This window comes from Diaphorina citri, unplaced genomic scaffold (genome assembly GCF_000475195.1).
Source record: "Diaphorina citri unplaced genomic scaffold, Diaci psyllid genome assembly version 1.1 scaffold110, whole genome shotgun sequence".
In the NCBI taxonomy this organism is placed as follows: Eukaryota; Metazoa; Arthropoda; class Insecta; order Hemiptera; family Psyllidae; genus Diaphorina; species Diaphorina citri.
The window spans coordinates 127,657-140,626 of NW_007377547.1; the positions used below are offsets into that span (position 1 = coordinate 127,657).

The 12,970-nt window shown below is 39.3% G+C and overlaps 1 protein-coding gene across 1 annotated transcript; it reads right to left on the reverse strand.

Moving 5' to 3' along the window:
- Window positions 1-190: 190 nt before the first annotated feature.
- On the reverse strand, window positions 191-1,314 carry LOC103524638 (proteasome subunit beta type-1-like). Its single transcript, XM_008489668.2, has 3 exons — window positions 1,287-1,314; window positions 661-1,197; window positions 191-435 (listed from the first exon to the last, which is right to left on the reverse strand). The coding sequence occupies exons 1-3, from the start codon at window positions 1,293-1,295 to the stop codon at window positions 307-309; spliced, it is 675 nt and encodes a 224-aa protein (XP_008487890.2). The 5' UTR covers window positions 1,296-1,314; the 3' UTR covers window positions 191-306.
- Between the last annotated feature and the right edge of the window lie 11,656 nt (window positions 1,315-12,970).

The window sequence follows — 12,970 nt, forward strand, 5'->3', positions numbered from 1 at the left end:
CTCCTTTCAGTGGCGTAGCGTGGTCTAAATTCAAGTGTAGGGCGTGTAGCGCTCATGCACAGGTCTATGGGCACTAGAGTGAACTTTTGAGTTGTATGGCCGCCATACACACCATACATACACGCTACGCCACTGTCTCCTTTCCTAATTTGAATTTGAGTATGGGTCCTAGGATATATGTACATGGAAATGATAGATAAATCGGTACAAACCTACGAGCATTAAAACTTTCTCGGTCTGCAAATTTGCTTTACTTTTTCGGTACAGCACACAAAGACATTTGTCCATCTTTCCCTCCATCGATATCTAATCCTGTCTCAACTGATGCTGCACAGTTTCATACTCCACCCCACCCTCTTTGTTTGGTCGCAGTATCCAAATCTCACAGCCTCCCCCCGTGGCGGGGTCCACCTCACTGCAGCTCGTATACAAGTCCTTCACCACCACACAGTATTACCTTTAATTTTCACAGTAGAAACGCCATATCTCTTTAATTTGCACACTATTACACAATTCGTCTGTCTGTCATTCAGTAATGACTTTTGGGACTCCCAGAAACCCAATTTCGTATACGTAGGGGAAGGGTGGGCAAAACGGCCAGTGCGGGCAAAATGGACTTTGGTGAAATCTCCACTGTCTTGTGCTGCACTCTCACGGGACTTTCACCACCGGCGTCAACTCTTCCAAAGCCATCGTGATGACGTCCGTATAGTCAAATTCCGACTCATACGGTGATAGCAGATAGGACATGGAGGCGAGCATGAACTTGGCGGACGTTCCATGGAGACGGTACGCGACCTTCTCGCAATGCCCGACAGGGTCGTAGGAGTACACACCACCCTTTCCCGTGCCGTCTATTCCGACCAGCAACACCTGCACATAGTACGGGAAGATCCTACGTTCGTAGAGCAGAAGCGACAACATCTCCGCCGTCCCAGGTAGGGAAAGCGGTTGTCCTTTCGCCTCCGCAGACCGGTTGATCTCCGCCTGCAGACGGCTGACGACCTCCAGGGAGTCGGCCATGTTGCCGGAGATACCCACGGCCGTTTGGTTGGGGAGGCGGAATATTTTCAGCTGGTTGTTGGACACGATGGTTCCGTTGGAGGAGCTCCGGGTGTCCGACGCGATGAGGGCGAAGTCAGGACCGGCGATGGCCATCACCGTACCGCCATGTTGCACGTAATGCTCCAGCATAGCCTCCGTCATCTTGACGCGATGAGGGCGAAGTCAGGACCGGCTATGGCCATCACCGTACCGCCATGTTGCACGTAATGCTCCAGCATAGCCTCCGTCATCTTGGAGTAATGACGAAGAAATAAACTTTTCGTTTTCTAGGATTAAGAATGTTCTGTTGTTCTCTTTAATGAGAGAAAAAGTCATATTATGGGTCTCCATGTATTAATGTCCAGTGTCAGCTGAGTCACACATGTAATGAAAGGTTCTAGGTGTTTCTGGACTTTAGTTGCATCCAGTATTCATTGATAACAGAAATCAGTTACCTCCCCTACTTTATCATTCAAATTCGGCTTAACGGGAGGGGGTTCTCATTTTCAAGATTGTAGCTGCTCAATTTACCTATTTTATTTACCAAAATGACCGTGATATGATTTGGGAACCAAACTTTTTGTTCTTAGTGATTGGTGTATAACTTCTAATCAGTATGAATAGTAGTCAAAACAATGGCTAACTTCACATCAGTCAGGAGAATTTTTTGACAGGGGTACCTTATAAATTGTTGATTTTTTCAGTAAATATCGAATAAAATTGTTTGCAAATACGTACAGAAATGTAAAATTCAGTGATAAAACATATAACACAAAGTTACACTAAAAAAACACTAATATTATATTTTTAATTCACATTTATTTTATTGCACGAAAAATCTATTGTTACTGTCAATATACAGGGTATCAATTGCCTTGTTACAGCCCTCATCAGTACCAAATGTATGTAAGCACTAAGCATAATAGGTGTAAGCCTTATTATAGCCCTCATCAGTACCAAATGTGTGTATCTGTATTGTATGTTGTATAATGTATATAAGTATCTCCCAAGTCACTTAATTCATACACACGGATCTGAGTCGTTTGGAAACGAGACACAACGAGTCGTGAAATCGGTTTTACGAGTAAGTCTACCTTGATTGTCGAAACTCATATAGTAGAATAGTAAGTTTCTAACTAGCACAAGACAGTATCTTCTATCTATTTTATAAGGGGTTCCAAACAGTTCAGCTTCTGAGCTAGGTACCTACACTTATTGCCAATATTACCACCGAGAGTTAACACAGTGCATTACTTGAACTCTGGATTAATTGAAAATTCTCTATGGTTATAAGGTCGGACATTAGGGGTGCTTCGTCAATCATGATTCATCCGCCCAGGGCCGTCAAATACATACGATAGAAAGTACCTACATATTATCTAGAAACTGCAGAACTAATGGGACATTGAGTGTATCTGCGAATGATGTGTTTATGGCTTATGGAATGTTCTATTTCCTTTGTTCCCACGGTCAAAGTATCTAACTAGCACAAGATAGTATCTTCTATCTATTTTATGAGGGGTTCCAAACAGTTCAGCTTCTGAGCTAGGTACCTACACTTATTGCCAATATTACCACCGATAGTTAACACAGTGCATTACTTGAACTCTGGATTAATTGAAAATTAATTCTCTATGGTAAGGTACTTCGACATTAGGGGTGCTTCGTCAATCGTCATTCATCTGCCCAGGGCCCTCAAATACATACGATAGAAAGTACCTACATATTATTTAGAAACTGCAGAACTAATGGGACATTGAGTGTATCTGCGAATGATGTGTTTATGGTTTATGGAATGTTCTATTTCCTTTGTTCCCACAGGAATTAAGACCAACGAGTATGCTAGTGTCCAATTGCAACTGCACCAATTTCAATTCCATTGTCCCATTTCACTTTTTATGTAAACGTTGGATCAAATATGTACCTACAATTAACTACCCCGAAAACGTGACAATCAGTAGGTAGTGGGCATACATAATTATACCTAAAAATATTTGTCATTATTAGTCAATAGTAGACTTAGACTAGGACTAAGAATAGATCAATCATCTTTTTTTTTTTTTTTTTTTTTTTTTTTTTTTAAGAGTTTTTGGGAACTCTTAAAGGGAACTATAACTGCTATAGTCTTATCGTCCCGAATTTCGGGACCCGAAATCGAAGAGAGAAGGAAGACAGGATAGGAGAAAGCCAGCCGTTCCGAGAACGAACGTTATCCCATCAGGATAAAATCCGCCCCGGGGGGGAATCGAACCCGCGGCCTAGCGCTTACAGGGCAGATCAATCATCTACTGGCAGATCAATCATCTACGCAAATAGGTAGAAAGGTAGAAAATACGAGAACAGTTAGTAGGAATCTAGCATCCACGTATCTAATACCTAATAGTTAATTAGTTCATTAGGGTACTTATACCAACCTACCGACCTACGCAGGTCCATTAACTTTAAAATACGATCCATTTGAACCCTACGTTCCTATATTCGAAAACGATCTATTTTTAATTTCACTTTTAACTACTTAATTAGGGTAATGCAATTATTGAGCAATACAACTGCTTATTGGCTCCATTTAAATGGACATTGGACACCTTTTATACCAAACAAACAAGAAAGTAGGTGCCTAAAATAACAAGAATAACTAAATTGACAAGAATTTAGGTACCAAGACAGTAGGTACTTAAATTAATTAGACAGAAATAAGGACGAGACACGAGAATATAGCGTGTACGAGTATTAAGAAGGGATACTGGGGTGCTAGCTTCCTTGAAAAATACACTACTGAGTTTACACCAGATAATGACTATGGGTCAGAGTTCAAATCTATTCGAAATAGAACATTAGATTTACCTGTATCAGCATATCAGTTTATCAGTAAATCTTATCGTCAACGGTCTTGAAATCTTGTAGTTAGCTACTGTAAACACTAATAATAACTATCAACTCAAGGTAGATTAAGAATCATCAATTATATTACCTGCATTTTTAAGTATCGTCATTTTGATGTATTCAAAATATTTGTCCCTAATAAATTATTGTGATGGGCACTCAATATTTTCGATAGGTACTTTCTCAACCTCATCGACCATTCACATAGATTATAGGGAATCGTCTTGTCTTGGGTAGCCCAGGAGACGCTTTCCATTTGCTTAGATACAGCATGAGACTGCGAATTTCACTCCAACCCACTTCTACCTCTCATGAATCTCATGCCAATGATAGGATGAGCAGGTAAATGTACCCGAGGAAGTTTTTCATGTTTGACTGCATCCGAAATTCGCGGTGTATCAAATAGTCAACGTTTCGAGTCATCGTTAGACATCGCTTTACATTTAAACCGTTCAGTTTGGAAGCACTTGAGTAACTTCGAGTGCGAATCTATTGTACCTATTCGCCATTTTTTGTGCTGTCATCAATTAAATATTCGATTAATTAGGAGGACCGATGTCAGGAAGTGATTTCGAGTGGAAACCGACACCGAATTATGACCTGTTATTGATAAATAAATTGATTGTACCTAGCCGTAACCCAGAGGTTCCAAATCTGTGGTACGCGGAAGCACCATATGTATAGGAGGGAAAAAACCTACAATCAGTGCACCAAAAATTTGCGACATCGTACTACGATTAACACAAGAATTTCACCTGCGGCGCTGTGATTTCTTTATTTAACCGCCAAACCACACAAAATTGATGTTTGGTGGTACGCCAAAAGAACTTTGACGTGATGACGTGTCAGTTGGTACGCAGTACTCAAAAGTTTGGGAACTCCTGCCGCCGTAACCTAAGTATCTTACCTACGGAGGTGATGATGCTCAGTTTCTTGCCTGTGGAAATGGTTAGATGAACGATACGGTTTAGGTAATATTTGAAAAGTATTCTTTGAAGATGAAAACTTAATTGAATTGGATCCACCCACTGACTTTTTGGCTCATCTGTGGCTAGACAGACAGGGATAGATATTTCCCTCGATGATTAAACTGATTACCTAAAAGGAAGGATTAAAGATTAACGCAATAAGATATCTCTTTAATTTACACAGCAGATGTCCAGATCTATTGTCAGCATTATTTTTATTTTTCTGGTCAAAACTTCAACCTCCTAATGCGAAATGAATCGGGTTGTTGACAAGTCATTGTTCGGTTCAAATTATTATCAGACTTAGGTACTTTATCGTGGACACTCGTTGCTGTGTCTTGATATGTGGTGTCAACTGAGAGCGAACAGGTGAACACGGTGTCAAGGGGTTTCTTTGACGTCACGTCACCCATTTGATTTACACAGGCCAGTATTTTCTGAACTCTGGATTAACTGAGAACTCTCTGTGGTAAGATCGGGTATTAAAGACTCTGCCACTATACATATATGAACAAGAATGATCGTTCTTAGATCAGTCTCAAGTCAAAATTGACCAATCAAATGCCTTGAGACTATGCTTAGCTCGAACTTTAGGATGAGCAGGTAAATGTACCCGAGGAAGTTTTTCATGTTTGACTGCATCCGAAATTCGCGGTGTATCAAATAGTCAACGTTTCGAGTCATCGTTTTACATCGTTAGACATCGCTTTACACAGTTTGGAAGCACTTGAGTAACTTCACAGTGCGAATCTATTGTATTCGCCATTTTTTGTGCTGTCATCAATTAAATATTCGATTAATTAGGAGGATGTCTTTTGCTATGGCTAACAGAAGTCTTCTGCTATGGCTAACTGTACTTACCAATTGTTTATGGCTAGCTATACCAAGAGCAATTACTATAGTTACTAAATAGGTACTAGATATCATTCAAACAGGTTAGAATCCTACCTACATCAAAGTCGCACAACATCCGGTACTCCAACCATCATCTTCATCCAAACATCCGATAATTCCGATCCGATACTACAAATCGCCCGGATACGGTCCGATCTAGAACTTGCTCACGTTTCCAATTCGGTAGATTAAAAGAAACACAAAAATTAACGCTTTAATGAATGAAATTAAAAGAGTTTTTTTCCCTATATCTCTAGCCATAGTCTCTATTTCTAGCCAGCATAGCCTAAAAGACTATTTCTAGTCATCTCATAGCTTGAAAGACGAGTTTCTGAAGGCTACGCGGAGGTATTGTCTCTAATTTGTAAAACAAACAATGGCCAACACATCGAGTTCAAGCAGAACCAATCGGAGCTCTCAGCGGAGAGTAACAAATCGTGAAGATCAACATGCAGATGATGCTACTGAAACTAATAGATTGTCTTAGTCTCTATCTCTAGCCATAGCTGAAAGACTATTTCTAGGCATCTCATAGCTTGAAAGAAGAGTTTCTGAAGGCTACGCGGAGGTATTGTCTCTAATTTGTAAAACAAACAATGGCCAACATGTTGAGTTCAAGCAGAACCAATCGGAGCTCTCAGCGGAGAGTAACAAATCGTGAAGATCAACATGCAGATGATGCTACTGAAACTAATAGATTAATTTGTAAAACAAACAATGGCCAACATGTTGAGTTCAAGCAGAACCAATCGGAACTCTCAGCGGAGAGTAACAAATCGTGAAGATCAACGTGCAGATGATGCTACTGAAACTAATAGAAACGTTGATCCTGTGATGGACTGTGCTAGCGGTTGGCAAAGTGGTCGCATTGGGGAGGTTCTAGGTCAATTCTGGCAATCCGGAATCTCGGCGGTCTAAAATGAAATGGAAGGAGGATTTATTCCAATTTATGACAAAGCTATCAGTCGAGGGAAGGTTCGTAGATTCGTGGGGCTTAGCACACCTTTGGAACCCTTGGTCCCTACAGCCTCTAGGCTGGCTTTTTGTGTATGGTACTAAGCAGAGAGAAGGTCGGTAATAATGAGATCCTTTTTATAGGGTTTATCATTAGACTGCTCGAATAGGGGAGTAGTCCTTCTACCTAAACTGTAGGGTACTAGACCTATACTATTATTGCTGTCAAATTATTTAACAAATATCTAATATGGAGATTAATGGAGAACAAAATTTCTTATCCAGGTGGGATTGAATCCTTCATGCTCGTTCAAAACTCGCTCGATTCGATTTTTGCCCACTATAAACTTCATCCTAAATAAAAAAAGGTTCTTTCTCAGAACGGATTGCCTTCTTTTAGATCGCTCCATCAAACCTCATAGAAAAAATCCGAGGTTTTACCTAATTAGAACATCATTTTACTAACCGCTGGATAAGAAAAAAAAAAAAAAAAAAAATGATGATGAGGGATCTGATAAACTAATAGAAACGTTGATCCTGTGATGGACTGTGCTAGCGGTTGGCAAACTGTTTAGGTTCTAGGTTAATTCAGGCAACTGGGAATTTTGGAAGTTTAAAAGAAATAGAAGGAGGATTTATTCCAATTTATGACAAAGCTGACAGTCGAGGGAAGGTTCGTAGATTCGTGGAACTTAGCACACATTTGGAACCCTTGGTCTCAACAGCCTCTAGGCTGGCTTTTTGTGTATGGTACTAAGCAGAGAGAAGGTCGCCTTGGGGAACTGGTGCATTTAACTTGCTATCCCCACTAAAAAGAAACTTTTGAAATGAACTACATGCTATTAATATTAATTAATTAAAGTGATTATTGGTGGAATTATGGATAAGTCATAGGTAAGAAGTAGGAATACGATTTATACGATTGGCATTTAATCTACTATAAAGTCATACCTACTTGTTGCTCTGCTATTGTTTTACGCCATTATCATTCTGAGACCTTTGATCACTTATGATTCTAAATTTCTAAATTCTTTTTACATTTCTAGTTTGTCTATAACTCCTCTGATAAGAATTCAATTCTGCTTTCTGATTGGTCTAGAGATCTTATCAATAAGTGTGACGTAGGTAGGGTTCATTTGTATTTTCACCTTTGCAAGCTTTTGTTTTTGAAGTGTACTGATAACATTAATTTCTATGTACCTATTTTACTATCCCTAAGAGCATAATTATGAAGTATAAATAACTTGGTGACATGTCATCATGTCGATTCAGGTGAAAAGCATTATCTTGGGTCCTAGACAATTCTGAATCCCGCGGATTCGCGAAATCGGATTGACGAATTCTTGCGAGTTGTGCGTTTTACACAAAAATGTATGGCACACTAGCGCAAAAATCGACGAGTCCTTTTGGAACTAACAGGATTCGCTCTTAGTTCCTAAAGGACTCGATGATGTTCAAACCCACAGCGCTAGTCTGGGCTTGTCTCGGTCAACCCAAGTTCGCTGTAGAACCCAGCATTAGTACTGTGTACCCAGATAGTCCGAATGAATCAACCACATAGGGTAACTTTGTACCTTACTATAGCCAATAGCCAGTAATGAAGAGGTAGGTAACTATGTAGGTAACTTTTCCTATAAGTATCCAGTAATCAGCAAAATTTCGTTCTAAACCGTCTAGAACACTAAGCAGTCTAGTATACTCTCTGGGTTGATTACAACTCTAGGTTTGATTTTGATCAACGTTGGCAACCCTAGCCAGCAATGAAGAGGTAGGTAACTATGTAGGTAGGTACCTTTTCCTATAAGTATCCAGTAATCAGCAAAATTTCGTTCTAAACCGTCTAGATCACTAAGCAGTCTAGTATACTCTCTGGGTTGATTACAACTCTAGGTTTGATCAACAGTGAAGTCTTAATGCCCGACAATGCTCATGACATGTCTAACATCTCTTGTCACTCTCGTCTGCTGTATTCTGTTATATATGTTATATTGTTATATAGGTATGTTATTGGTATACTATGTGTCGATCTCTGGTACATGTTATAACACTAGAACCGTACTAGCGATCTGGATAGGTATAACCAGTCAATGAATGACTGCTACGTGTTGTGAACATGTTTCCTAATATCTCTGTACAACATGTTGTTGTACATCTCGAAAAAGTCCTAGATATAGCTGATAACCTACAGAGTGCACCAAATTTGGCAAGTGGCACATGGTCGGATCTTATATTAATTGTGTCACACACAAGAACTTCAGAAATGTCATTTCCCCCTGTTCGAAGTGCACTCGGTCAGAGTGGAGACTATAGCACAGGAAAAGGACGTAACAGGTAATTAAACTCTTAGGCTGTGATAGATACCCAACTTGGGAAGAGCCAAGACAGAGGATCTCTTTAATTGAGTATCACAGCAAATAATAGAGAGTTTTAGTGGGACCGGGGAAAGTCATCACCATGCGATGTCGATGTGAAGACATACCTTTCGGTATAATAATTTCTATTTTCCCAAGCGACCCTGTATGTTTATCATGAGTGCTCTACATATGTTACTGAACGCCATCACGTTTTGCTATTTCTGCTGCCCTGATAACAGTTCTAGTTGTGTCTTCTGAGAACTTGTAAGGTTACGAGGAGTGTCCTTTTTTTTATCTTTATCCTAAGTATTACTAGGTATTTTATTACTTTAATATTATGATTAAACACCAGATATTACTTAATCTTATTATTAAATGTACACCTAATTAAAATCTAATCAGAGGTAACTAATTGTTTTTGTTGCCACTGGTCACTGGTAGAATTAAAATTGAAATTACAATTACAACATTTGTGTGTGTGTGTGTGTGTGTGTGTGTGTGTGTGTGTGTGTGTGAGAGAGAGAGAGAGAGAGAGAGAGAGAGAGAGAGAGAGATTTTTACGCGATGTCGATGTGAAGACATACCTTTAGGTATAGGTAATAATTTCTATTTTCCCAATCAACCCTGTATGTTTATCATGAGTGCCCTACATATGTTACTGAACGCCACCACTTTTGACGGCAAGATTTTTCTGTTTTTCCTAATTTTTCTAATTTACAATGCACTTCTGAAGAATTGAAGAGTGGATGATGTCTTCTTAATGACTGATGGTATCTAACAATGGCAGACCACGTGATAACAGTCCTAGTTGTGTCTTCTGAGAACTTGCGTGTTTAGAAGGATGCAGACAGAAGAATGTCGGAGATCTTCAAGTTTTAACCTTAGAGCATTTCACTTCATATGTTCATCACAAGGTAGTATAGTTACCTATAGGACTTTCCTCTGAAGTCTTAACTGGGCTGTTTCACGACTTGATATCTTACATATTCTTGAGAGTTTATAGCAACGGTCAGTACATTAATTATTATTAGACTTAGGTACTTTATCGTGGACACTCGTTGCTGTGACTTGATATGTGGTGTCAACTGAGAGCGAACAGGTGAACACAGTGTCAAGGGGTTTCTTTGACGTCACGTCCCCATTTGATTTACACAGGCCAGTATTTCCTAAACTCTGTGGATTAACTGAGAACTCTCTGTGGTAAGATCGGGTATTAAAGACTCTGCCACTAGGTATACATATACATATGAACAAGAATGATCGTTCTTAGATCAGTCTCAAGTCAAAATTGACCAATCAAATGCCTTGAGACTATGCTTAGCACGAACTTAAGAGCCAGCATTTTGTTCATAAATATGGGTGTAAGCAGTACTCAAAAGTTTGGGAACTCCTGCCGCCCTAACCTAAGTAAGTATCTTACCTACGGAGGTGATGATGTTCAGTTTCTTGCCTGTGGAAATGGTTAGAATGTTAGATGAACGATCGATACGGTTTAGGTAATAATTATTTGAAAAGTATTCTTTGAAGATGAAAACTTAATTGAATTGGATCCACTCACTGACTTTTTGGCTCATCTGTGGCTAGACAGAGAGAGATAGATATTTCCCTCGATGATTAAACTGATTACCTAAAAGGAAGGATTAAAGATTAACGCAATAAGATATCTCTTTAATTTGCCCAGTATTTATTACCTTTAATTTGCACAGTAGAAACGCCATATCTCTTTAATTTGCACACTATTACACAATTCGTCTGTCTGTCATTCAGTAATGACTTTTGGGACTCCCAGAAACCCAATTTCGTATACGTACATCAGATGTCCAGATCTATTATCAGCATTATTTTTATTTTTCTGGTCAAAACTTCAACCTCCTAATGCGAAATGAATCGGGTTGTTGACAAGTCATTGTTCGGTTCAAAGTGACAATCAGTGGTTGTCACCTGCAGGTGTCTCTTACGACACAACTTGTCTCTATTGTCAGCATTATTTTTATTTTTCTGGTCAAAACTTCAACCTCCTAATGCGAAATGAATCAGGTTGTTGACAAGTTATTGTTCGGTTCAAAGTGACAATCAGTGGTTGTCACCTGCAGGTGTCTCTTACGACACAACTTGTCTCTTGTGACTATTTCCCAAGGCAGGAGGTATTAATATCTATTTAGCTATGACAGACGTAATAGGAAACAAGCATGGAATATTATGTGCGAGGTGGATATCTTTGCGAGGTGGATGTTGTGGCAATAGTTTTCTGCTCATGTGAGTTTGAATCTTGCGTAACACACGCGTTTTCCTCTCGTTCCCTTTACTTAACTTGTCTCTTGTGACTATTTCCCAAGGCAGGAGGTATTAATATCTATTTAGCTATGACAGAAGTAATAGGAAACAAGCATGGAATATTATATGCGAGGTGGATGTTGTGGCAATAGTTTTCTGCTCATGTGAGTTTGAATCTTGCGTAACACACGCGTTTTCCTCTCGTTCCCTTTACTCGAGATCTGTAGGAAATCATTGTTGCTGTAGGCGGAATGGTGATTGGTGGGTAGATAGATAGATCATATTATTATCTACGCGAATATATTATTAAACGATTAGATCAAACTTTATTTACAGAATAAATATTTACAAATGGTAACATAATGTACATATAAGTACAAAAAAAAGTTTGATCAAGGGTGGGGTTAATGCCTATGGCATTCTCTACCAATATGTAGGAAATTAGGAATACGAGTAATTGCCGAGATTTTGAGACCGGGGGTTTCACCCTCCAATCGGCGACAAGCTACCCGCCCCCGCCCCCTCACATCCAGCCACAATATGGCCAAGAAAACACAGAAATTATGTGGTTCCAAGTGGGGTCGGGAAAAGCCAGCAGCCGATTTGCCAAGATTGTCACCCATCCCAAAACTAACCACGTGAAACCTGCTCGGTGGCGTAGTGGTCAAGACGCTCGCCTGGTAATCAGGAGGGCGTGGGTTCGATCCCAGCCGAGGTATGGAATTTTATCCTCATGATCCCTGCATCAAACCTCATCAAAAAAATCCGAGGTTTTATTATTTTAGAACACCATTTTACTAACCGCTGGAGTAGAAAAACTGATGAGTGATCTGATATCGTGCTTGATGATATGAAAAGAGGTACAGTTATTATCAACGAGTAATGATGCGAAGCTGGTGGATGTCCTATTAAAACACAAAGGAAGCCTATAAGATAGTGACGGATTGTCAAAGATCAATCAAGACCTGATGAGATTGACCGAACATAAATAAATACCTACCTACATTGTAGAATAGAATCTAGAATTTATTTTTTTATTAATTTATTATTATTTGTTAATTTTGTTCTGGGGCCAATAGAATAGAATATACCTTCTTTATCCTGCCGGGATACACACTATCAGGTAGAACTGACTCTATCAGTCTATCAGGTATACCTGACACCTGATGAGCATAACACTATCAGGTAGAACTGACTCTATCAGGTATACCTGACACCTGATCAGGTATACCTGATAGTGAGTGGCTGGCCTTAGGAAGGTAAATAGGTACACATTGTTTAATATACGAAACATACATCAAAATATTGAAAATATTGAATACTAACTTCTCTGTACGTCACAAAACCTAGAGCACTAGAACACCCACTAGAAAACAATGGAAAACCAATAACCGCAAGTTTATTCTTCAAGGCTGACTCGGGTGACACAAGCTTTGATGTTTGCTATTGTGAGATTGTGTCGTAATCAGTCTTGATTCTCTATAGAACTTGAGTTCAGTATAAATAATGCCTATAATCTATATCTATACTTCTATAGTATCTTCTAATAATTACCTATAGAATTATTTTTCATTCATGATCAGTGATTAGAACTAGCCA

Coding starts and splice junctions, on each gene's coding strand:
- LOC103524638 (XM_008489668.2), bottom strand. Junction 436..660: donor AGTTGACGCCGGTGGTGAAA/GTCCCGTGAGAG, acceptor GTGGTGGTGAAG/GACTTGTATACGAGCTGCAG.